Source organism: Oratosquilla oratoria, chromosome 12 (genome assembly GCF_046742065.1).
Source record: "Oratosquilla oratoria isolate Oo_2021 chromosome 12, ASM4674206v1, whole genome shotgun sequence".
Lineage (NCBI taxonomy): Eukaryota > Metazoa > Arthropoda > Malacostraca > Stomatopoda > Squillidae > Oratosquilla > Oratosquilla oratoria.
Genome location: NC_134788.1, coordinates 31156657 through 31184225, shown reverse-complemented (window position 1 = coordinate 31184225; position 27569 = coordinate 31156657). Strand labels below are relative to the sequence as shown.

The 27569-nt window shown below is 38.6% G+C and overlaps 2 protein-coding genes across 3 annotated transcripts in view; both read right to left on the bottom strand.

Moving 5' to 3' along the window:
- The window catches only part of LOC143031247 (uncharacterized), a 174593-nt gene extending 160239 nt beyond the window's left edge, over positions 1-14354 (bottom strand). The window contains exon 1 of the mRNA XM_076194836.1: positions 14307-14354. The gene's annotated coding sequence lies outside the window, so the exon portion shown is untranslated. The remainder of the gene's footprint in view (positions 1-14306) is intronic.
- LOC143031238 (uncharacterized) lies at positions 216-14593 on the bottom strand. Of its 2 annotated transcripts, none has more exons than XM_076194820.1 (2): positions 14461-14593; positions 216-2900 (listed from the first exon to the last, which is right to left on the bottom strand). In XM_076194820.1, the coding sequence occupies exon 2, from the start codon at positions 2696-2698 to the stop codon at positions 1391-1393; it is 1308 nt and encodes a 435-aa protein (XP_076050935.1). In that variant the 5' UTR covers positions 2699-2900; positions 14461-14593; the 3' UTR covers positions 216-1390. The 2 variants fall into 2 exon arrangements, with proteins under 2 accessions (XP_076050935.1, XP_076050936.1); XM_076194821.1 differs by having other exon boundaries at positions 14456-14580.
- Between the last annotated feature and the right edge of the window lie 12976 nt (positions 14594-27569).

The window sequence follows — 27569 nt, the reverse complement described above, 5'->3', positions numbered from 1 at the left end:
TTTCCAGTGGCTTCCTTTTCCTACATTATAATCCTTAACTTCCAATTCTTGCTTTGGCTTTCTTTTGGTTTTGCATTTTTAGTATTTTTTCTATTCCAAAATTCTTTTAGTAGACCTTTTTTCATCAGTATCTTCTTTCCTCATATTGTTATTCTTCAACAGTAGATCAGGTGAAAATTCCACAGATTTTTCCCCCTCAAGAGACCTGATGGCTGGTAACTGAATACTTCATACAATTCTAGTGTTTTTTTTTTTTTAATATACCAAATTCTATATACATATTCTATACATATTCCAAGGTTTTTTCCCCTGGCAAGGGCAAACAAGCCTTTGGTATATGTAAATAGAATTTACTACTTTCATTTTTCATCAGAAACTTGGTAGAGCCTGTCAGCTATTTTAATGTCATCTTTCATTTTCAGATCTTCACCTCTTCTTTCTAGTGCTTCCCACACATTGTCAATCCATCTCTTTCTGGGTCTACCTATTGTGTTAGGCTTCGATGTCAGTACTTGTCTTGGCAGTCTCTCTTGGTCCATTCTCATTACATGTCCATACCACTTAAGTCTGTTTCTATGTTATTCCAAATTTCTCCCTTGTTTGTTATAGTATATCTAATTGTCTCTTTTAGTCACCCCTTTTATACTTCTAAGCATTTTCATTTCCACTGCTCCTATTTTTTTTTTTACTTCTGATCCATATATTAGAATTGGTTGAAGTTTAGTATTCTCCATTACAATTTGGTATCTAACCAGCATGTTTTTGTCCTTGAGTGGGTATAGTGCACCGAGATTTTGGTTAAATTGATTCTGTTCATAGTTTCAATTTCTTGTCTGTTGTCCTTGTCCATCTTGACTCCAAAATACATAAAATTTGTGACCTGCCTCAGCCTTTCATTTCCAATACTTATATTTACTTGTTTATTTTCTCTACTGATGTTCAAAACTTGTGTTTAAGTCACATTAATTTTCATCCCCTTTTCAGTCATCACTATATCCCATATGAAGTATTCAGTTGTCAGGCCATCAAGGCTATTCAAATTAGGGAGGGGGGTGAAGTTATAACATACTTCTTGATCTATATCACTTGACTGAAAACTACTGGTGTCAAATACAGTACAAATGATCTCAAAACTATATGAGAAATTATGAAATTCCACATTTCCATTTCAAATGTCATTGATAGATTCTTAAAATCACATCATTCTTTTGTTTTGAATTCACTATCATGAAATTATACAATATTTTTTTTTAATCAAATTCATCTTAAAAACCTTGTGTGCACCCATTTATTTATTCCTTTGTGCTCTAGTTGTAAAACATGTATGTGCACACATGCACAAATCTTAGAGGGAACATTTTTCATCACACATATGGCACTGGAAAAGTTCCTATCCTGTGTGGGTCCTCATATGTTTTTTAATATTACCTTTTTCTGTGGAAGCATAATCACAAATATCACACTGGAAAGGCTTCTCTCCTGTGTGGGTCCTCATATGTTTATTGAGAGTACCCTTTTGTGCGAAAGCAGAATCACACAGGACACAATGGAAAGGTTTCTCTCCTGTGTGGGTCATCATATGCTTTTTGATAGAACTCTTATGTGTGAAAGCAGAATCACAGAGGTTACACTGGAAAGGCTTCTCTCCTGTGTGGGTCATCATGTGCTCTTTGAGAGTACTCTTATGTGAGAAAGCAAAATCACACAAGTCACATTGAAAAGGCTTCTCTCCTGTGTGGGTCCTCAAATGCTGTCTGAGATAAACCTTTTGTGAGAAAGCAGAATCACAAAGGTCACACTGGAACGGCTTCTCTCCTGTGTGGATCATCATATGAGCTCTGAGCCGACACTTTCTTAAGAAAACTTTATCACACAGGCTACACTGGAATGGCTTCTCTCCTGTGTGGGTCCGTGTATGCCTTATGAGGGTACTTCTATCTGTGAAAGCAGAATCACAAAGGTCACACTGGAAAGGCTTCTCTCCTGTGTGGGTCCTCATATGTTTTTTGAGAGTACCCTTTTCTGAGAAAGCACAATTACAAAGATCACACTGGAAAGGCTTCTCTCCTGTGTGGGTCCTCATATGCTGTGTCAGACTGCCCTTTAGTGAGAAAGCAGAATCACAAAGGCCACACTGGAAAGGCTTCTCTCCTGTGTGGGTCATCATATGATCTTTGAGAGTACGCTTGTGTGTGAAAGCAGTATCACACAGATCACAATGGAAAGGTTTCTCTCCTGTGTGGGTCCTCATATGCTGCGTCAGACTGCCCTTTAGTGAGAAAGCAGAATCACACTGGTCACACTGGAAAGGCTTCTCTCCTGTGTGGGTCACCATATGTTTTTTGAGAGTACCCTTTTCTGAGAAAGCACAACCACAAAGATCACACTGGAAAGGCTTCTCTCCTGTGTGGGTCCTCATATGCCTTATGAGGGTACTCTTTTGTGTGAAAGCAGAATTACAAAGGTCACACTGGAAAGGTTTGTCTCCTGTGTGGTTCATCATATGCTTTGTGAGAGAACTCTTTTGTGAGAAAGCACAATCACAAAGATCACACTGGAAAGGCTTCTCTCCTGTGTGGATCCTTATATGCCGTGTCAGACTGCCCTTTTGTGAGAAAGCAGAATCACAAAGGCCACACTTGAAAGCTTCTCTCCTGTGTGGATCATCATGTGATCTTTGAGATGAGTTTTGTGCCATTTGAGATCACTCTATTGTGAGAAAGTAGAATCACACAGATCACACTGGAAAGGCTCGTCTCCAGTGTGGGTCATCATGCGATATCTAAGATGACTTGTGATATAGCTGTCTTGCTGAAGTCACACCAGATTCTCTTCATTGTAAGATACATATGGAATTGGCAGATAGCTCTTCCAAAGAAATGGTGACAGTTACCCTCATCCTGGAAAAAAGAAATGAATAAAATAGAAATAAAAAATAATGAGCATGGTGTAAAAGTAATGGACTTGGCGAAGCAGAATGAGCATAGTACCTCTATAATATGTACCATACTAAAGCAGAAGGAATCGATAAAGGCTAAAATGCTTGCCAAGGGATATAAATTCATTTCTAAGCTCCGGACCTCTGTCCATGGAAAGATGAAAAAACTGTTGTTGGTGTGGCTAACAGAAAAGCAGCTTGCAGGAGATACCATGACAGGGGCAAAAGCCATTTACACTGATTTGCTGCAGGAGATCCAAGGCACTGCTGAAAGGCACAAAATAAAATGCCTCTAACCTTTAAGGAATATAAAGAAAAAAAAAAAAAAAGAAAAGAAATGGCATTTTGGGTGCTGGAACAGATTAATGGAATTTCAATTAATTTCAATGAGGAAAACTGATTTGATGTAGGAGCAAACTGAGTAATGAGCTCAGTCATGGAACGAATTAAACTCATAAGTCATGCATATATATATATACATATATATATATATATATATATATATATATATATATATATATATATATATATATACATATAGAAATGTGTCTGTGTGTATTTACCTAGTTGTATTTTACGGGAAGAGAGCTATGCTCATCGTGACCTGCTTTTGTATCTTTCTGCATCTAGTTTGCTCTTAAAATCTTGTATAGTTTAAGCACTGTTTCCTCATTCAGTCTGTTCCAGATATCTATCATTTGTGTGGGAAGCAAATCGCCTCTGTTGTATTATTGCATTGCATATTATTCTTATTAACATTGCTGTTGCGCATGTAGATGTTCATGCTTAATGTTTATGTTGGCACACCTGCATAATAATAGTCTGTATCCTGGCTTCCATGTCTCTTATTTGTCCATCATGGTGGCAGCGTGTGTTTTTTGGACTATTTAGGTGTTTTTATTTAAGTATCAAGAAACCACATCTCGCAAGATACGCTACAAACTTCAGTGAACATCCTGGAATAGAAACATTACGAAGAAAATAGACATATTTCATTTAATTACGAGTGAAAATAGTGCCAGACCGCCGACTGTTTGGAGAAAGTGCATGAGAATCATCAGGGCTGCCAACGTATCCCTCAGATAATCATTACACAAGGTTCCTAACGTTTGTCTACATAATCGGCCGTGCCAGACGATCGCAGAACATTTATGTATGAAGTGCTATAAAGAGAGAAGAATAATTCATGTCTCGAACTGCTGAACATAGCTTGGAGTTGTTGTTGTTGTTGTTGTCGTTCCCTAGACTGTCTCCCCAAGGAGTGCCACAGCCAAAACTGGGTTTTCCCACAAATCCTTTATAGAGTGTATGTTGTGTTGTTTGCGTGCATGATTGTGTATAATGCAGTCTTCCATTATGTGTTGTATGGTATGGGGTGAAGTGTTACATCCTGGGCAGCTGTTCACAATGCAGTCATCCAGCCTCTTCTGGTAGTTTGGAAGTGCTGGGTGGTGACCGCACCGCAGTCTGACCAGGTGGACTCTGTCCTTTCGTGGGAGAGAGGATTCAGAAGGGTGGATATCAGGGGGTCTGGCATGTAGCAGTGTGTTGTCTTTCAGTGTGTTAATGGAGCGGTGAGTGATATGATTATGAATATGTTTCCGGAGGCTGGTATTTGGTGGTTGTGGAGGAAGAGAGGAGAGTATCTGTGTGTGATACAGTCTTTGGGTGTTGTTTTAATGTTTCTTGGTGTGCGTGGGTGTTCTGCTATGTAATGCAGCGGGTGTGATGCATTTGTGGTGGCTGCGGCAAGTGTTTGTGTGCCTCTCATTTCGAGGTGGTCCTTGACTTTGAGGACTTTTGTTTCATGGTGTAAATGGTCTGTAGGTGTTGTATTTGTGCAGCCTGTAATTGTTTTTAGGGCTTTGTTTTGTATGATTTGAAGGGTGTTGTGGTGTGTCTCACTGAGATTAGGAGCTCATGCAGGACTCTTATAATTCATCATTGTGTATGCATTGTTTGTATATTGTTGTATTAGTTTCTTTGTTTTGTCCAAATGTTGTTCCAGTGGTTGACTTAAGTGCGTTAAGTCTAGGTGTGCATTTGTTTTTTATGTTTGTGATGTGTTGTTTGAAAGACATGGATATATCGTATGTTACACCAAGAATTTTCGGTGTGTTTGTGTGTGTTATTATAGTGTTGTTGATGTAGAGATGAGGTATGTATTTGTGTTCTTTTGTCCAGTTGGTGAGAAGTGTTGCTATAGATTTGGTTGGAGCTATTTTGAGTCTGTTTGTGATGAACCATGTGTTGAGTGTATCAAGGTATGGCTGGATTATTTCTGCAGCTTTGTCTGTGTTATGATGTGTGCATGTTATTGTTATGTCATCTGCATAGGAAGAGATTTGTATTTCTGAGGTGTCTGGTGTGGGTATGTCATGCATGTATAGATAAAAGAGCGTAGGGGATAGAACAGAGCCCTTTGGTACTCCATTCTTAATGTTTCTGATGTGCGATGATTGGACATTATATGTCACATAAGCATTCTTACCTGCCAGACAATTGGCCAGCCATCTTTTGGTGTTATTGTGCATGTCTGTGTTATATATTTTGTTAGATTGTGGCGGGGGATAGCATCAAAAGCTTTACTAATGTCTAATGTTATAAGAAGTGTTCTGTGGTGGGGCTTATCTGTATTGATGCCATCTAAAATTCTTTGTGTGAGGTTTATCAGAAGAGTGTTTGTGGAGTGTAGTGGCCTAAAACCGTGTTGTGAGTCAGCAAGGGGAATATGTGGTGTGACAAGTTTAAGTATTAGGCATTCAATGGCTTTAGAGGGGGTGCAGAGAAGTGTGATTGGGCGGTGCGATGTTGGGATTGTTGGGTCTTTGTTTGGTTTTGGAATGGTGATTATTTTATCATGCTTCCAGATGTCGGGTAGAGTGTTGTGTGAATAGCTGTAGTTTGCAATGTTTGTGAGTGCATGCATACCTTGTGGTCCAATGTGTTTTAGGTGGATGTTACTTATGTTATCAGGGCCACAGGCAGATGAGTGCTTGAGATTATGTGTTATGTATTTTGTCTGACTGTCTATGAAGGGTGTATAGTCTGAGTCTGTGGGAAAGTCTTTCTTATGTCGAATAGTGCGTCGGTCGTCAGGGTGAGAAGTGAGATGGCTTGTCTGTGCAAAATGATTTATGAGTGTGTTTGCTTGTTGTCTGTTTGCGGGAGATTGTCTGTTGTGATTATTGCTGCATGACAGCGTGTTGTGTTACTGTTGGATAGTGTAATGCTGTTGAGTGTTTTGTACAATTTGCTGGTGTTTGTTTTGTGATCAAGTGTATTGATAAAATTTTGCCAATTTTGTGTTTTTTGTTCGTGTATTTTATTGGTAATCACAGTGTTTAGTGTTTGTATTTGGTCTGCTATGTTTTGAGGGATAGGTGTGGGGGTATTGTGTTTAAGTGTGTCTCGTTGTCTGATGAGGCCTTGGATTTCTGGTGTGAAGTTGGGGTTGTGTGATTTTCTGTTGCCTCAAGGGATGTATCTCTTGTCTGCATTTTGTATGATTGTATTAAAAGTGTGCACAGCATTGTTTATGTTTGTGATTGGTGTACTGTTAAGTGTTTCAAAATGTTGTTCTGTCTCTTTAGTAAAAGCTTCCCAGTTAGCTCTCTTGTAATTGGTGTATGTGTGTCTGTGGCCCACTGGGGTGCATCTTGTTTTGGTGATGATGATTGGAAGGTGGTCAGAACCAAGGGTTTCGGCCACTCTCCATGACGTTGTTGGGGTTAGGCAGGGGGAGCAAAAGGTGATATCAGGAGAGGAGGGAGTGTAGAGGGCTTGGTGTGGGATATGTGTATGATTATGTGTGTTGTTCATGATAGTCAATGAGTCAACCTGAGTCTGTATATCAAGCCCTCTGTCTGTGTCAGGGTTGTCAACATACCAGGCAGACGACTTGGTGTTGAAGTCACCACCCATGATCAGGTTGGGGATTGAGGCTAGTTGGCTAAATTGAGGCCTGAAGGTGTTTGGAACTGTGGGGGGAATGTACATGTTAACTATTGTCAGTGTTGATTTGTTGCCTGTGTGGATTTGAATGGATTGGATTTCTGTAGTGTTATCTGTGGTAGGGAAGAGAATTTTGATTGTGGCACTTGTGTCCACAAAACAGATGGACTGGTGGATCAGGGTGATGAGTCCACTGCCATTGCCGTCGGTCCGGTCTTTTCTGATGGTGGTGTAATTATGAAATGATGGTGTTTTGTGTGAGTGTTAGGCGTTATTTATCAATTTTGTATGCCAAATTAATAGACTGAAGTGCATGTAGGCTAAGTATGAACTGTGAAGGAATTTTTTTTTGTTAGTGCTGACAGTGTTAGGCCAACCTAGGCTATGGTACTTTGTTTTTGATAGCCTAGGTTACAGCTTGATTTTTTTTAGTGACAGCCTATAGCCTACTACCTAGCCTATAGTCAGACTAATCTAAAATGGTAACATATCAGATTCCAGCACCCCCACCTATGTCTTTCAAAGGGGATGTAGTGGAGAACTGGAAGGATTTCGCCAATTCATGGCACTACTACATGATTGCAACTAATTTGAGAGCAAAATTGAAAAAAGATGATGGAACTGATGACCCTGAGGTAATGGAAATTGTTGCCGCCACACTCTGTACTGTCATGGGACCTGAGTGCAAAAAAGTTATGAATTCTCTTCCTACGCTGTCAGCGCAAGACAAGAAGAAACCTGCTAGAATTATTGAAGAGTTACTGAAGCAGTTTGTGCCTCAGCAAAATGTCTTGTATGAATGGTTTTTGTTCAACTCTGCCATTCAGAAGAGCAATGAATCAGTCGATGAGTACGTGCTCCGTCTTCATCAACTAAGTGAATCATGTGAGTTTGGAACTTTGAAAGACTCTCTCATTCGTGACAGAGTTGTCATTGGTACAATGGATGAAGCAGGGAGAGAACAACTAATCCGTGAACAGCCTGTCCCAAACCTTGACAAAGTGAAAGTCTTCGAGCAGCACAAATCTCCAGAACACACAAGCAAGCAATTACAGGAAAAATGGAAGCAACAGCAGTAGAATACACAAATAAACATAGTACATCTTCAACGAGGAAACCAGTGCACTGAAGAAACCTGAATGATAATGTACATGATAATGTACATGAGGTACCGAAACAGAAACAGACAGGAAAAAAGAGAGGTGAATCTTCAAATAAAACGTCTAATTTTAGCTCATCCAAGTGTAATTGGTGTGGCAAGTATGACAATCATTTCAAGAAAAGCTGCCCAACTAGAGATTCTAAATGTCACAAGTGTTTGAAAGTAGGCCATTATGCCTCAGTTTGCCATTCTTCAAAATCTGTATATCAAGTTGATGATGATTGTGATGAAATTGTGGATAATTCTTTTATGTTAGGGGAAGTTAAATCTGCTAGTGAAAAATTTTGGTCAGTTAATGTCTTTGCAAATAGGAAAGTGACTAACATTAAACTTGAATGTGGATCCAAAGTGACAATTGTCAGTGACAAAAAACCTTGGCTTAAAGAATGCAATCTTACACCAGCAGTTAGTGACTTCCGAGGACCAGGGGAAGTGAATCTCAATCATCTTATTAAAGGGAAAATTGTCGACGCTGTGCTTGAATTAGGTGATAGGAGACATATAGAAAATGTGTATGTCATAACAGGTCAGTGTAATAATCTTTTGTCCAAATCAGCTATTGAGGCTTAGATTGCTGAAACCTGCTAAAGAAGTGTACAGTATGGAAAGTGTAGTGAACTTCAAGGAAGAATTTCCCAAGCTCTTCAAAGGATTAGGGTTGCTCAGGTCTACGTACAGAATTTCTTTGTGCGAAGGTGTGACTCCTTATTGCCTTTATACTCCAAGACGTGTACCACATCCACTGCTACCTAAAGTCAAAGAGAACCTACAGTCCATGGTTCAACAAAAAGTCATTTCACCTGTAACTGTTCCTACAGTGGTGCTCAGGGATGGTTAACATTGTAAAACGTAATGGAGATGTGAGAATTTGGGTGGATCTGACACCTTTAAATAACGCTGTGAAGAGAGAAGTACACCCTACTATGGCCAGTGTAGACGAGAATCTTGCCAAGTTACGAGGTAGTAAAGTTTTGACGAAACTTGATGCCAATTCTGGATTTTGGCAGATGCCACTTGATGAAGAATCAAGATTGCTAACAACGTTTGAGACTCCATTTGGGCATTATTGCTTCAATCGTTTGCCCTTTGGCATTAGCTCTGCCCCTGAAATCTTTCAAAGAACCATGTCAAGCATACTGGAAGGTTTGGAAGGAGTTGTTTGCCACATGGACGATATCCTCATCCATGGGCCCACACAGGAGATTCATGAAAACCGTGCTTGAGAAGTGCTATGTCGACTATAGGAAGCAGGAATCACCCTAAACGACAAATGTGAGTTTTCGAAAAGACACATGAAATTCTTGGGCCACATCATTTCAGAAAAAGGCATTGAAGAACATCCAGGAAAAACTAAAGCAGTCCAAGATTTCCCAAGACCAATGAATGTTACAGAATTGCAAAGATTCAACAGTATGGTTAATCAGCTCGCAAAGTTCATTCCTGATTTGGCCAGTGTCAATGAACCACTTTGCCAGCTTTTAAAGAAAAGTCAACAATGGTTCTGGGACCAACCACAAGAAGCTGCATTTCAGATGATTAAACAGAAACTTGTGTCTACATAGATCCTAGCCCCCATTATGATCCAAACAAGAAATGTATCATTGCTGCAGATGCTTGTCAAGACGGCCGTGGTGCACTTCTTATGCAAGTGGATGATGTAGGGCACCGTCGTCCCATTGCTTATGCTTCAAGATCGCTCAGTGACACAGAGAAGAGGTATGCAGTTATTGAAAAAGAGGCTTTAGCAGCCACTTGGGCTTGTGAAAAGTTTAAGGACTACATTTTAGGAACAGTTTTCAAGCTTGAGACAGATCATCGCCCTTTAGTGCCTTTGCTCTCAAGTACTGATTTGTCAAAACTTCTGCCTAGAATTCTTCGTTTTCGTCTTCGACTAGCAAGATATTCACCACCAGAAGTAACACATGTACAAGGAGTTCATCAGAACACAACTGATGCTTTATCGCGTGCTCCAACAAGGCTTCCTACAAAAGCAGATCTAGAGCTTATAGAAGAAGTAGAAGAACATCAAGAGGGTAATTTTAAAGTTATCCCAGCTACTGAACGATGCCTAGGAAAGATCAAAGCAGCTCAGCAAGCAGATGCCATTTGCCAACAAGTACTTGCTTATTGTCTTGATGGGCGGCCTTCAATAATGCCTTCTCAGCCACTCTTGAAACCTTATTGGGAGAAAAAACAGCATTTAACAGTCAACCAAGGACTACTAATGTTCAACAACCGTATTGTTATTCCACCCTCTCTACAGCTAGAAGTTCTCAATGCTTTACATGAAGGTCACTTAGGAATTACAAAGTGCCAAGGACGAGCAAGTTGTTGTTGTTGTTGTCGTTCCCTAGACTGTCTGTCCGAGCAGTCCCGTCTCCCCAAGGAATGCCATAGCCGAAACTGGGTTTTCCCACAAATCCTTTATAGAGCGTATGTTGTGTTGTTTGCGTGCATGATTGTGTATAATGCAGTCTTCCATTATGTGTTGTATGGTATGGGGTGAAGTGTTACATCCTGGGCAGCTGTTCACAACGCAGTCATCCAGCCTCTTCTGGTAGCTTAGAAGTGCTGGGTGGTGACCGCACCGCAGTCTGGCCAAGTGGACTCTGTCCTTTCGTGGGAGAGAGGATTTAGAAGGGTGGATATCAGGGGGTCTGGCATGCAGCAGTGTGTTGTCTTTCAGTGTGTTAATGGAGCGGTGAGTGATATGATTATGAATATGTTTCCGGAGGCTGGTATTTGGTGGTTGTGGAGGAAGAGAAGAGAGTATCTGTGCGTGATAAAGGTCTACGTCGTGGGACCACCCCCCAACCCCAAGTGTTGGGGGCCAAACGGCAGCAACTACCCCTGGCCACCGGCTCTACGCAGGTGGCACCGATCCCCAAGAGGACGAGCAAGTTACTCAGTTTGGTGGCCTCTCATCACAAAGCAGATAGAATCTATGGTTAACAAGTGCCATATTTGTGCTAAGCTATGACCTGAACCAAAGGAATCTCTCTTACCAATGTCCTCTCCAGCCAAACCTTGGAGCCAAATTGGTACAGATCTTTTTGAATTAGAGGGAAAGTCATACATCAATGCTGTTGATTATTCAAGTCGATGGTTTGAGTTCAGAGAGCTGAAAAATACCACAACGATTGTAGTCACAACCGCTTTGTCAGATATTTTCTCTGTACATGGAATTCCTGTAACCGTTGTATCTGACAATGGACCTCAGTACTCCAACCATGAGTTCAAAGAATTTGCCAAGTGTCGGGGGTTTACCCATGTTACTTCATCACCCCTACACCCACAAGCAAATGGGGAGGCAGAACGGGGCGTCCAGACAGCTAAGAACATCCTTAAAAAGAATGCTAATCCTTATTTAGGACTACTTGCTTATCGTTCAGCTCCACTTAGAAATGGTTTGACCCCAATTGAAATACTGATGAGTAGAAAAATCAGAACAAAGCTGCCAGTACTCCCTGATACATTGATACCAAAGGGGTATAATAACAAAGATGATTTACTTGAAAAAGAGGAACTCTATAGGGAGAAATACTCAAAGAATTACGACAATCACCATCATGTCCAGACATTGCCAGCTCTTCAAACAGGTGATAAAGTATACATACGAGATCAAGAACGTTGTTATGGAGAAGTAACACAAAGACTGACTCAACCAAGATCATACAAAGTCCTGACTGATGCAGGCTCCATAATTAGAAGGAACAGACGCACTCCCATACACACAGGTGAACACAGTAATTTGCCTAACAATGAATCCAAAGAAGAGACTCCTACCCTGCTCAGTTCTTCTGATGATTCTATATATTCCAGTGATATTCCTAAAAGTGCATCTACACCTACTGTTTGTCCTAGTACTAAACCTTGTGTACCTAGTCCATCACAATCTGAAGTTAGAAGGTCCAGCAGTGTCTAAACCCAATGTACAGCCTGAGATGATTTATTATTGAAAGAGGAAAAGACTATTTTGTGTATGTATTGCAAGTACAGTATTTAATTTGATTCTTGATCCTAAAGATTTATCTTAATTTGATGTGTCATTAATATGCTTTCTTTTGCAGTTTAAACTATTCGAGAATTAGTAAACTATTATTTGCTAATAAGGTTATTTCAGAGATTTCATAAACTTGAGGAGGGGTATTGTATTATTGCATTGCATATTATTCTTATTGACATTGCTGTTGGGCATGTAGATGTTCATGCTTAATGTTTATGTTGGCAAACCTGCATAATAATAAAGAGTCTGTGTGCTGGCTTCCATGTCTCTTATTTGCCCATCAGCCTCTCTCTCCTCTCTGTTCCAGTCTTGGTAGATTTAATTTATCCACTCTTTGTACATATGTCAAATTGGAGAGTGTTGGTGCCATCTTTGTCATTACTCTTTGAATTCTTTCTATTTTTTTTTTTTTTACTAGGTGACCACAGTGTTGCAGCATACTCCAATTTTGGTCTTATCAGTGTAACTAATACTTTCTTTACCATTTCTTCAGCCATGTAGTCAAAGGCCACTTTCATTGATCTTATTAAGTTAAAAGTTTCTCCAACTAGTTTGTTGACATGTTTGTCTAGTGTGATGTCATCTTTTTCCAACCACATATCACTTTTAATTCCATGCCATCGCAAACGAGACTGAGAGTCGCTCGAAGGAGGCATCCGTTGGAAATTGAAATGTGGATGAGCCAAGGATTTGAACCCAGCTAACCTGTATATATATATATATATGTACATATATATATATATATATATATATATATATATATATTTATGTACATATATATATATATATATATATATATATATATATATATATATACATGTATATGCACATATAATGTTATGCTTGTAAATTTTTTGCGTTTGAATATTTCAAGAATGTGTTTAAAAAGTGTTTAATCAAATCTAATGTGCTGAAAGAGTGTGGGAGTGAAATATTAAAGTTTGGACTATAAAACCTAATATTTTTGGGCATTCTCTCTATCTTGTAAATTTTCACCCATCACAGCCAGTCTTAGATCGAAATTAATGGGGATGATTGCAAATAACAGAATATGCTTGGTTAAATGGAATTATGGTCACTAATATGAGCTTTCCAGGATATTCTCCTAATTATATTAAACTTCAGTTAAATCTGGATTCCTCTAAATTCAGACTTAAATCAGGTTTCTACTGTATTACAATTTGAAAGATTTGATCAAATCTGGGTCAATCAAGAGGCTGAAAATAATTTTGAGAAAAGTCTTCTACTAGTTTACAAAACAGGTCAAGGTCAACTGTGGGAGGACACAGAGGACCTAAATCAGAAGCCTAACCTACCCAAGCTGGAAGTGATTTGGGCATAGAGGTCATATGGCCTACATACAGTATCTATGTAAGATTATATAAGGGAAGGTATAACTTCTCAAGCTATAATTCAATCACTTGTAATTAACATGACATGGGTTTGTGCAGTGAATATCAAGAAACTTTTTACTCGCAAGAATATCATAATCAGTGCACAGTGAATTCCGAGTGAACTTTATAAGCTCTTGATTTTCATACCGAGGAAAACAAGATGGAGCTCCATCCCATAATAGAAAGGTAAGAACAATGAAAATACTCAGAATACACACATTGATAAAGATACTTCCCAGTCTAATCTTTTTTATACACTGCTTCCAACAATAACATTAATTTGCAATACTTATATAAAATATTCAAAATCCTCAACAATAAGACCTAGCCAATTATAGAGGTAAGAATTGCATCTGTGACACCTGACCTAAGTTAACCTAACCTAACCCCTTAGTTCACCAATCTCATTTTTTTTTTTTCCATATAGCCACTATAGTTTAGTGTACTTATATATCGAGTTCTAAATGCTCACAATAATAAGAGGTTGCCAATGACATAGGTAACTGCAATTGTGAGGCTGTTAAACATCATGATAAATACCCACAAATTTACCCCTGCCCAGAATGCCAAATACATAGCTAAACGGGAGTTCTCCCATCAAAATTCAAAGCGCATTGACTCCAAATTACTTGCTTTTAAAAATTTATGGTAAAGGCTTGAATGCTCATTGATTTTTTGCTACTTACATCAGAATCTTGTAGTTTTGCAAACTTACACTAGGGATTGACATTAGAAATATTGCTTTGTGGCACTGGATTCCCACAAAATAGTCAACCCACCTAATAATGTAGAAAACCTAAGGAGTAAATGCAGTCTGCCCGATAAGACCTCAATATTACGATAAGACTCCACCTTTAGAATGAGGTTCGTCTTTTTCTGATGATTCCTTAGATACCAAAAATTACGAAAAACCTAATTATCATTAAAACTTAATGTCACAGAAGCAGAATTGTAGTGTAGCAGGTGTCAAATGCAAACACACAATTCATGCACTAAACTACCTTACCACTGTATGATTGCATTTGCGATTTCAGAAAAGCACACTTGTTTTCTCGTGTATAAAAGCACAGCTACGAAAAGTGGTTCTACAAATGGCTGAAAAAGTGCAACTCCAGGCTTGACAGTCTATGACGCCATTTGTAAACACACATGACATTAGGGCGTAGGTTTTTCTATTTTCTATATATTTTTCTATTTTCCTATTTCTACTTTTTATTCTGTGTTTTTTTATCTTAGATTATTATACTTCATATCTTTTAATCTATATTGAATATTTTATTTCTTATACTATATATATTCTATTTTTTCTATTTGTATTATATATATACTTATATATATATATATATATATATATATATGTATATATATATATATATATATATACTTATATATATGTATATATATATATACATATATATATATAGTCACAAAATCCCTGGACAGTGGAAGGAGGAGGTGGTGGTTGTGAGGGCGTGGGAAATACTCCTACCTTAGGGAATTGGCGAAGGAGGATGGATAGCTGCAGTGGGAAGCCGAGGTCCAGGAGATTTGAGTCACCGACCGGGACCACCCGCGCTCCCTTCTTGGCGCGCGTGTATATAACTCAAAAAGGGGGTGGGACAACTCATTCAGTAGAACAACGCAGTCCTAGGCTAATCAAACAGATCATCCTATTGTGAGTTTTAATGATCAAGATTATTTTCTACAATCAAACATTGTTGGCATGCAACTCAAATCCTTAAAAGTTTCACGTAAGAGATAATCAAATTTCACTTACGTAATCTACCTAGCAAACCCCTGCGCGCGTCCTATGACGTCTAACTAATACTTTACCAACAGGTCGGTACACGCTCCCATCTCTAAGTGACTTCTGCTGGTTACGGGGATGTCTTCAAATAGGTGCGGGTCCCTCTTTCCGACAGGATGCAGCTGCTATTGAAGGATAACTTTGCTGTTGAGCGCGGCGGGAAACTGGCTGTCCTCGTTGTGTGGTACCTCGTGGCGGGACGCGAGTTCGATTCCGTAAGCGTCTCCCCGTTTCCCACAGTGGCTCAAGTTCCTTTCTGCTCAGGATGTCCCGAACGACGATTCTGCACACACACACTAATGGCGATTCTGCACACACTCAGCGCGGCGTGGCGTGTTCACTGGAGGCTGACCTCGTCGCGGCACCGTTCAAACCCGTTCCCACGAGGGTCGGGGCGTCACTCGCACCACTGTATTCAATTCGACAGGTCTCCGGGGGATTTTGCACATGAATCACTCATGTAGGGCCTGGCGGTGCGTAAAAGGGTCGTATCAATGTAAAAACTCTCGATAGCCACCCTATGGGAGGGTGGGGCGCGTTTGATCTTCCGGGAGTGCGAGAGGCCCACCCACCTCTCCCTGTGGGGACCCGGGGGGATAACTGCCGGTGCCCGGCACTGTCGGGTCAACTGCCTACCCATAATGTATGACATACACTGTTGCCGGTACTTCCAATTTCAAATCACTAGTTCTAAAGGGAACACAGTGCAACGTTTATGTGGAAGTTGAATCATTTCTACTGTTCCTTGGAGGTAGTCACTAATCACGAGAGAGGAAAATACGATCCTAACTAGTCTAATTAAAACTAGCCTAAACAATAAATGGCAACCGCACAGGGGGGGGGGGTGAAACCGTTAGAACCAATTCGAACGGTAACTCTTGAAGTACACCAATTCTATTCATAAAGTAGCAAATTACAACTGCATGGAGTAACAGTAAAACTGCGAGGTTGTGGGATCCCACACTTAAGGGGGGCCACCCCCGAAAACTCCTTGGGCTCATATCTCGCTTCTGGTTCATCCAATTGCTTTGTTGTTTGTTGGTTTAAAGAAATGCTATTCTGTAAATTTCATGAAATTTTAATGAATGGTAGTGGCTACAAAAAAAAAGTTTTTTTTTTTTGTTTCACAAGATTCATTTTTCACTTAATTGCTTTGAAAAAATTATCATAGAAACTTTGTTTATATATCTACATTTTATTGTATTTTATTTTCAATTTTTTGTTTTGTCTTTGAAGGAAAAATTCTTAATTTTTTTTTTTCGAAATTGTTTTTTTAGGTCTCCTGAATCCCATTTTTTTTTTTTTTTTTACAAATTGAAAAATCTAATTCCAACAAAAAATTCTATTTTTGTTGAAGTATAAATTGATACCTAAAATAAGTTGATCAGAGTTTTTACCGATTTTGTGAAATTATTTGAAGTTCAAAAAACAACATTTCGAGATATCGGCTTCTAAAGTTTTTTTTTCTGTTTTTTCCTTTTCCTGCCATGTGTATTCATCTGATTGGCATGAAATTTTCACATATGATTGTGTATATATTGTTGACTTGGAGGGAGTGGTGGCGGAGGAGGAGGTGATAAGCCGGATGGCGATAACACGCTCTCTCCCCTTCATCTCTGCTAATTTCTTCGCTACTTTCTCCTTGATCTGAAGAGTCTTGATGCCCTTTACTCTTCTTGAAGTTGGATATCCTCGATAACGTAAGCTTACGTTTGTAAGTCATCTTGCAAGACGAATATAAAAGAAATATTACAGGAACGCAGCATTGCGTTATCTGTAATGTCTCCGTATGTACTGGACGTGAGTAGCTAGGATTTACCACACGCATGTGGGGAAGAGATGCCATTTGTCGAAATTTATATAAAGAAAAAATTATTTTAATGATAGTTCTACATAGTTATAAGCATTGAATGATACCTCATTTTCTAGCGCACGCGTCAGGCACGCACGCAACACCCCGGGTCATTTGAAAATGGCATCTGAGGGGGGAAAAAAAATATTTTTCAGAAAAAAACTTCACCAAGTGATAGTTTCGGGTAGGACTGACATCTTGAGCCGATAAAAGTGAAAAGTGAAATTTTAAAAATATTCGTGAAAAATTCACCGGGGTGGCCCCCCTTAATATTAAACATTCATGTCTTTGCTCGCAGGCATCACCGTATCATCCATACATAACCCTTCTCCGTTCACCCCTATCTTCTGTCCTCTCCCGTCCTTCCTCAACAGATATTCCTCTCTTTTGTAATGCCCCTTTCACCCCATCCATCTCATCCTAGGACGCCCCCTCATATTCACTCCTTGCACCTCTGCCTTCCACACTTCTTTTACTTATCTTTCTTCACTCACTCTTTCCATGTGTCCAAACCATCACAATACTCTTTCATCAACCCTACCTCCCAGCTCCCTTTCCACCCCTGTTCTCCTCCTCATTTTTCACTCTATCTAGCCTAGTAACCCCTATCATACTTCTCAGACATTTAATCTCAAACACATTCAAACTCCTCTCTTTCTCTCTCATGTTCCATGTTTCTGCCCCGAACAATGCTGTTGGCACAATCACTCCTTCATATAGCCTCCTCTTAGCATCCATTCACAGATGTCTATTTTTCATTACACTTTTCAACCCACCAAGGCATTTACTCGCTTCTCTCAGTCTACATTCTACCTCCACCCACACTCCTCCCTTTCCTGCCACATTCGCACCCAAGTATCTAAAACTATCCACTTCCTCCAGCCTTTCACCTTTAATGCTCACTTCCAGCCTGCTGTCACTCTCTCCCCTTGTACATCTCATCACCTTACTTTTACCCACATTTATCTTCAGCTTCCTTCTTTTACACACCTTCTCAAACTCTGTCACTAACTTCCTCAATCCCTCCTCTGATCCTGCTACACGCGCAGTGTCGTCAGCAAACAACACCTGGCTCACCTCCCACTTTTCTCCATTTTTTTAACCATCTCCAACCCCTGACCCACTACCCTTGCATTCACCTCTCGCACCACGCCATCCATGTAAAGATTGAACAGCCAGGGTGACATAACACATCCATGACCAAGTCCCGCCTTTACTTCAACCCATTCACTCTCTCCATTTCTAATCCTAACATAAGCTCTACTACTCTCGTAAAAACTCTTGACTGCCCTTAACAGCTTTCCTCCTATCCCTCACATATGCAGTGCCTCCCACAGTGCCTTCCTGTCCACCCTGTTGTAAGCCTTTTCCAGATCCATAAAAGCCCAAAATACATCCTTACCTTTTCCTATAGCTTTCTCACATATGTCTTACCACATAAATCTGATCTACACAACCCCTACCTGTCCCCATCTCCTTACTTCTAATACTGGCCTCCTCCGTTCCTCACAGGGGTCTCCCTCCCCTACACTCACGTTCACGCCTCCACACACGCGCGGTCCTTCCATGGCAATGTCGACCCACACCGATACGCAGGCACTGCCCCCCCCCACCCTCTGGGGGTACCAACGCTTACGCCCTTTGACCCCCCATCGGGGGTGCCAACCGCACGCCCCCGTCCGCGCCATCAATATTGCAAATTTATGTGGAGTACCAGGTAGTCCTTATGTACATAGCTTGGACATCACGAACATACTTTCTCTTGCAGTTTCCTTCATTCTTATGTTCACAACACAAAGTGCATGAAATTCACCATTTCTGCTTTTGGCAATAAATCCAAATTCAAAGGATTACAAAGGCGGAGCATGCCGACAGGAGACCTTTTGGTCCATATCTAGGTCAGATGTGAAAAAAAAAATCATATTAAAATAATAAATAAAAAAATAATAATATAAATAACAAATAAAATACATAGGTATAGTTAAATAATAAACAAACAGGTAAATAGTAAATAATAAATTGACATATAACTAATAATGAATGAAAATCACAGACAAATGATAACAAAACAAAAACAAATAATATAAAATTATAATCATTACAGCATCTTGCTTAGGTGTTTATCTAAATGATTCTTAAAGCTTCGAACTGAACTACATTGCACTACCTGTGCAGGAAGTTTATTCCATTCATTAACTACACGGTTGGCAAAGTTGTTTCTACCTACTTCCAAATTTAATCTATTTCCGGACAGTTCGAGACCATTGTTTCTTGTCTGATTCTCATTCGATGTGAAAATTTGGTCACTTTTGATGTCAATTCCCTTTAGAATCTTAAAGACCTGTATCAAGTCACCTCTGAGTCTACGCTTTTTTTAGGGAAAACAGATTCATATGATTTATCTTTTATATTTGGAATCAGTTCTGTGTCTCGCTGTTGTACTTTTTCCAGTCTGTCAATGTCTTCAATGAGATTCAGTGACCATACGGAAACAGCATATTCCAAATGTGGATGAACTAACGATTTATATAGCTTGTTAATGAGTGATGGGTTTTTTAAATCAAAAGATCGCGCAATCAGTCCTTCATACCAAAATTCAGTGTACATTTCAACACAAGGTGCACAACTACACACATAAACATACATACATACATATACCAAGGCTTTTTCCCCCTTCCAAGGGAGGTAGCCAAAAAGAGAAAGGCATAAAAACACTCCCACCCATTTCATCCCTAAATACACTCCACACCCCTCCCACCCTCCCTCTCATCTGAGCACCTCCTGGATGACGGGTCATCCCTGCACCCTGCCCACTGCCCTGGGTCAGAAGCAGTGTCGCAAGACACAGCACATCCACAGCAAGGCCGCTTCATTTAATCGGCGACCCCCCCCCTCTCCGTCCCCCCTTGCATATAAGGAGAGGACGGGGAGAAATCCCTTCGGGCTGCGTCAAAATTTACTCACACATACTACCCCCCACCCCCCGCCCATTCCTCCTCATGCAATCACAACATCATCCATATACAACCATTCTCCACTCACCTCTGTCTTCCGTCCTCTCCCTTCCTTCCTCAACAGACATTCCCCTCTTCCCCAAAGCCCCCTTCACCCCATCCATCCACCTCATCCTAGGACGTCCCCTCATGTTCACTCTCTCCACATCTGCCTTCCATACCTCTTTTACTAGTCTTTCTTCACTCATTCTTTCCATGTGTCCAAACCATCCTAATATTCTTTCATCAACCCTATCTCCCAGCTCCTTTTTCACCCCTGTTCTCCTGGGTGCAAGTGTAGCAGGAAAAGGTGGAGTGAAGGTGGAGGTAGAATGTAGATTGAGAGAAGCGAGTAAATGCCTTGGTGGATTAAAGAGTGTAATGAGGAATAGACATTTGGGAATGGATGCGAAGAGGAGACTGTATGAAGGAGCGATTGTGCCAACAGCACTGTATGGGGCAGAAACGTGGAACATAAGAGAAGAAGAGAGAAGGAGTTTGAATGTGTTTGAGATGAGGTGTCTGAGAAGTATGGTGGGGGTTACTAGGCTGGATAGAGTGAGACACATAAACAATTATTGTTATTTTTACAATATTCATGCAAAGGCATGACAATGGCAGACATGAAATATTATATTCACAGGAAAACATTTTATTTCTAATTTAAATGTTTGCATAAATAAATTCCATCTCTGTAGGTGTGCTGAAATTTCCCAGTGTACAAATTATGCTGTCATTCCAAGTAACCATACCAACCAGTTAAGCAAGTGCACACCAAGGAAGTTTTGTTTTTGCCAGCACTTGTTGGTTTGTCTCTTAGTAACTTTACTCAGATTTTTATTTAATTTTGTGCAAAGGCAGGTCCTAGGCCAAGAAACAAGTTATTAGATTTTGAGGCAGATCTGGATATGTTTATGCATTCAATTTTTCCCTCCATCTTTAAAGTGCTACCCTGGCATTTGTAGGTTGTATACAAAGTTCATATTCCTTATACAAAGTGGCCCCAGCTATCATAATGTGGGCAAAGTGAAATTTTTCAATAATTATGACTCTAAAGTTTGTAAAGGTATCCACACCCCGAGTGCTATCTAGTTTAATATTCTATTATGCATTTGAAATACCTTTTACATTTGGCTTTCCATAAATAAAACTAGTCCTCAGGCATATATTTTAATTCTATTCTTATTTGTCACCAATTTTGTATTTCAAGAGTCCTTTGTCTGACAATGACAGAACTGACAAAAAACATCTAATACATATTCTGCCCTGATCAATGAAAAAATATATAAACACTAATGAATAATTACCTTTATTCAAAATTCCTTTGTAAATAACTCTAAATATACATAACAAGTCCATTACTAATTCTCCACATGTTTAGTTCTAGCTTCTTACTCTTTATTTTTTCTCCTCTCTGTCCTTGCCATTCATCAACCTTTATACAATCTAAATATATTGAATTTACATACAATTGCAAGCTTTTCATTCTTATAAGCATATCTAAATGGCATTCTCCCAATTGGTGTATAAATTTGTTTTTTGATTCATTGGACTAAAACCTTATTTCTTTTCTGTCTTTGGCATTCATCCACATTTATACACAATATCTAAATTGAATGAATTTCCTAACAATTACCAGCTTTTCACTCTCAAGCGTATCTAAATGGCATTCACCCAAATGGTGTCTAAATTTGTTTTTTATTTGATTCATTGGACTAGAACAGGGGCTCTTAACCTTTTTTCTCCAATTCCCCACTTTTTAGTGAGCCAACTCTCCATTTCCCACCACAGCATCAGTCTTTGACAAATTCGATTTTAACCCATGCAGTGTTTAGTACGTAAATATACAGTGTTGTCACTTTTACCCAAACATGACTTACAATACCTCATATATTGGTTGTTTTTGTTATTAAAACAGTCTGTAAATGGTTGTGATTTGTAAAGTCAACATTTGGATGTAATGTATTAAATTTTGAAGCACTATCGATTATTTGTGGGTGGAAACAAATTCACGAAATGTGACAAGAAGATGACACCAAAAACAAACAAAAAGAAACAAAAACACATCAATTGAAAAAAAAAAAAAAAAGACAGTGGTTCTTCTGTCCAACCAGTCATTCCCCACTTGGCAAATCCGCCATTCCCCACCAGTGGGGAATTCCCCACAGGCTAAGAACCACTGGACTAGAACCTTGCTGATCACTGTCTGTACTAGCTGTGAGGAAGGTTCCTTCAGTATCTATCAGCTTTGTCATGTCACAGAACTGTTCATTATGAAGAGCATATACCACTATTTGAGTCAAATTTTATATATTTTTTCTCTTACAGAGAAAATTTCAAGCCATAAAACTGACTAATTGTTTTTTACTTGATTCATTGCTCACAGTCTGTACTAGGTGCAAGGAAGATTCCTTCAGTATCCATCAACTTTGCCTTGTCACAGTACTATTGATTCTGAAGAGCAAATACCACCATTTGAGTAAAATTTTGTATAATTTTTCTCTTACAAAGAAAATTTCAAACCATTTCACTGACCAATTAATTATTTCTGTAGTATCAGCCACACAATAATGACAAAGGGCATTAACATGATCACAACCAAATGATAAATCATAATGTGAAACAGAGGATATCAAGCACTGACCATTCTTGTAACTCTGGTAATCTGTCCTGTAAATGGATGTAGCAGTTTTCATTATTTCATCCAACCATTCACTATCACCTAGCAGGTCATTTTAGAATCACATCCCTTTGTTCCTTTGAATTCGACATGGTGGATCAGTTTTCTGCAATTTTTTTTTTCTATTTTGTACTTTTACAAATAGCTACAGATTACAAAATACAGATCATATCTATGTGCACTATTTACCAAGCTTGGGTGTTGCCTAGTTCTATTTTCCTTTAAGTAAAGTCAAGTAGAATTTTGGGATGGACCTTTCCAGTTGCTCCCTTTTCCTATATCATAATTTTTAACCTCCAATTTTTGCTTTGGCTTTCTTTTAGTATTGCACTTTTATCTTAATATTTTCTCTACTCCAAAGCTCCTTTAGTAGCCATTTTTCATCGGTATCTTCTTTCCTCATGTTGTTATTCTTCAACAGTAGGCCTCAGTAGGACATTGCACAGATTCCCCCCCCCCCAAAAATTGACCTGATGGCCGGTAATTGAATACTTCATACAATTCTAGTGTTTTTTTTTTCTAATATATCAAATTCTCTCTCTATATATATATATATATATATATATACACACAAGAGTTTTACCCCTAGTAAAGGTAAATGAACCCTTGGTATATGTAAATACAATTTATTACTCTCTCTCATTTCTCACCAGACGCTTGGCAGAGTAATCCCTGTCGGCTAGTGGGCCTCGTCCCAACAACTTTTCTCCATTCCTCTCTATTTCAATGTCTTGCCTCTTCTTTCATTTCCAGATCTTCACCTCTTCTTTCTAGTGCTTCCCACACATTGTCAATCCATCTCTTTCTGGGTCTACCAATTGTGTTAGGCTTCAATGTCAGTACTTGTCTTGGCATTCTCTCTTGGTCCATTCTCATTACATGTCCATACCACCTAAGTCTGTTTCTATGATTTCTATGTTAATCCAAATTTCTCCCTTATTTGTTACAGTATATCTATTTTTGTGTCTTTTAGTCATCCCTTTTATACTTCTAAGCATTTTCATCTCCACTGCTCCTATTTTTGACTTCTGTTTAGTAGTGACCATGCTTCTGATCCATATATTAGAATTGGTCACAGTTTTGTATTATCCACTACGATTTTGTATCTAACTGGTATGTTTTTGTCCTTAAGTGGGTATAGTGCACCAATATTTTAGTTAGACATGTTGATTTTGTTCATAGTTTCAATTTCTTGTCTGTTCTTGTCCATCTTGACTCCCAAGTACTTCAAATTTGTGATCTGCCTCAGCCTTTCATTTCCAATACTTATATTTACTTGTTTATTTTCTCTACTGATGTTCAAAACTTCTGTTTAAGTCACATTAATTTTCATCCCCTTTTCAGTCATCACTATATCCCATATGAAGTATTCAGTTGTCAGGCCATCAAGGCTATTTAATTTAGGGAGGGGGATGAAGTTATAACATGCTTCTTGATTTATATCACTTGACTGAAAACTACTGGTGTCAAACACAGTATGAATGATCTCAAAACTACACGTGAAATTATGAAATTCCACATTTCCATTTCAAAGGTCATTGATAGATTCTTAAAATCACATCTTTCTTTTGTTTTGAATTCACTATCATGAATATATATATATTACAAAGGATTACAAATGCGGAGCATGCCGACAAGACACCTTTTGGTCCATATCTAGGTCAGATGAAAAAAAATCATAATAATAATAATAAATAAAAACTACAATAATGTAAATAACAAATAAAATACAAAAAATAAATGCATAGGTATAGTTAAATACTAAACAAACAGGTAAATAGTAGATAATAATAGACATACAACTAATAATAAATTAAAATCAGACAGACAAATGATAACAAAACAAAAACAAATAATATAAAATAAATTATAATCATTACAGCATCTTGCTTAGGTGTTTATCTAAATGATTCTTAAAGCTTCAAACTGAACTACATTGCACCACCTGTGCAGGAAGTTTATTCCATTCATTAACTACACTGTTGGCAAAGTTGTTTCTAACTACTTCAAAATTGAATCTATTTCCGGATAGTTTGAGACCATTGTTTCTTGTCTGATTCTCATTCAATGTGAAAATTTTGTCACTTTTGATGTTGTCAATTCCCTTTAAAATCTTAAAGATCTGTATCACGTCACCTCTGAGTCTAAGCTTTTTTAGGGAAAACAGATTTAGTTGATTTTCGTATGATTTATTTTTGATATTTGGAATCAGTTTTGTGGCTCACCATTGTACTTTTTCCAGTCTGTCAATGTCTTTAATGAGATTCGATGACCATACCGAAACAGCATATTCCAAATGTGGACGAACTAACGATTTATATAGCTTGTTAATGAGTGATGGACTTTTGAAATCAAAAGATCGTGCAATCAATCCCAGAATCTTATTTGCTTTCTCAGAGGCTGAAATACACTGCTTGGATGATTTGAGGTCGTTACTGATAATTACGCCGAGATCTTTTTCACTATCCACTTTTGTTAACGAATTTCCAAATAACTTGTAATCGTACTTACTGTTATTTTTACCTATGAGCATTACCTTGCATTTACTTGTGTTAAATTTCATTAGCCACTTTTCAGACCATTGCTGTAATTTATCTAATTCTTCTTGAATATCTAATTGGTTTGAGTGATCATTTGCCATTCCGCACAGTTTTGTATCATCAGCAAATTTGGAAACAGTAGATTTTAGTCCATGGTCTATATAATTTATATATACAGGTAAACGTCGACTTTCGATGGCCGCGACTTATGATTGTTCGACTTTACGATGACGACGACGACGACGACGATATGATAATTTAACCCCTTCCATACGGTGCCGCACACGTAGGCGTCATGAGGAGCAAGTGGATTCGCGACGCTGCCATATCGGCGTCTTGATTATATTTATTGTAGTCGCCCCTGTGTTTTTACATTCTCTCAAATGATTCATTCTCTGTGGTTTTCAAAATTCGCGGGTGAAAGAGAGAACGATCGATATAAGCGGTGACTATATTTTATGATGCGAGTATTATTACGTCACGTCGTACGGCTGGCATTGGCTGCTGCCCGCGAGATTTAAGTTCCGTACTGAAAATACATATTACTGTATAGTGTTTGAATATGGTAAAAAGGATAAAAATAATTAAATAAACTACTGTACATGTTTAATAGGCTATATTCAGTATCTCTGGTGGTTAATATACAGGTAGGCTAGGTACAGTGACCACGGAACAGAGTGGGGATCGACTTACGATGAGATCGTCTTACGATGGCTCTATCGAAACCTAATGCCATCGTAAGTCGACGTTTACCTGTACTATGAATAGAAGTGGTCCATGAATGAAACCCCAAGGAACTCCACTTGTAACATTTTTCCATTTAAAACTCTCTGTTTTCGACCATTCAACCAATTACTAGTCCAACCTAATAGGCTACCATTTATTCCGTGTAAAGCTAATTTAGTAAGTAGTCTTTCGTGTGGGATGGTATCAAAAGCTTTTGCAAAGTCTAGATATATTAAATCTATATTATTTCTTTTGTCATTATTCGAGATAACTGTGTTGTAGAATTCGAGTTAGTCACGCAAGAATGTTTCCGTCTGAAACCATGCTGGCTATCATTTATCAAACGGTTACTTTCTAAATGATGTTTGATAGCATCTCTGCTGATAGTTTTCATGATTTTTCCTACGATTTGAAGTCAAACTTATAGGCCTATAGTTATTTGGCTTCTTTTTGTCACCAAATTTTGAATATGGGAGTAACGTTAGCTAGCTTCCATTCTCTTGGGACATCTCCGGATATGATGGATTTCTTGAGAATAATTTCTAATGGAACAACAATCTAATTTTTCATTTCCTTTAAGATTCTTGGATGCCAACCGTCAGGCCCTGGTGTTTTATTAACTTTGAGTTTATCTATACACCTTTTAATTTTTTCTTTTGTTATATTTACCATAGTGAATAAGTTTACCCTAGACTTTTCACAGTTTTCAGTTTGGAATTCACTTTGAGGTGTTTTGATTACGAATACCGAACTAAAATAATTGTTTAAGATATTACACATTCCTTCATTTGAATATTCAAGTTGACCGTCAGCAGATAATAGTGGACCAATGTGATTCCTAACCTTTTTATCTCTAATGTAACAATAGAATTCTTTGGGATTCTCTTTGGATTTATCAGCGATGTTCATTTCGTATTGTCGTTTTCTTTTTCTTATTGTCTTTTTTAAATCTATCTGTATTGATACATAACTTTCATAGTCATTAGATGCACCCGAGCACTTATATTTCTTATAAGCCTGTCTCTTTTTAGCAATACTTTTTTCAGTTTCTTTGTCAAGCCACTTTGGGCGAACCTGATTTGGGGGACATCTGTCCTTATAAGGAATGTAAGTTTGAATCATCTTAGTGAGCGTATATTGAAATATTTCCCACATCTGATCTACGGGTCTTTCGTTTAATTTTGCCTCCCAATCTGTAAGCTGAAGCTCCTGATGTAGTCCTATGAACTGAGCTTTACTGAAATTGGGTATTTTAGAAACACAAGTATCTATTCTAAAAAATTTCAGGAGTTTGAATCTAAGTTGTGATCGCTATTTGCAACAGATTCACCGACTTCTACATCAGTTACCATGCTTTCGCGGCTAGTAATCAATAGATCAATTAAGTTTACATATCTTGTGGGCTCTTTTACATGCTGAATTAAGTAATTGTCACCAAGAAAATCAATCAAGTGACTACCTATATGGCCATGTTCAAGGGTCATCCAACCAATGTCAGTAAAATTGAAATCACCCAT

Excerpts from the sequence above, each read along its gene's own strand:
- LOC143031238 (XM_076194820.1), bottom strand. The coding sequence starts at position 2,698 with ATGGCACAAAACTCATCTCAAAGATCACATGATGATCCACACAGGAGA.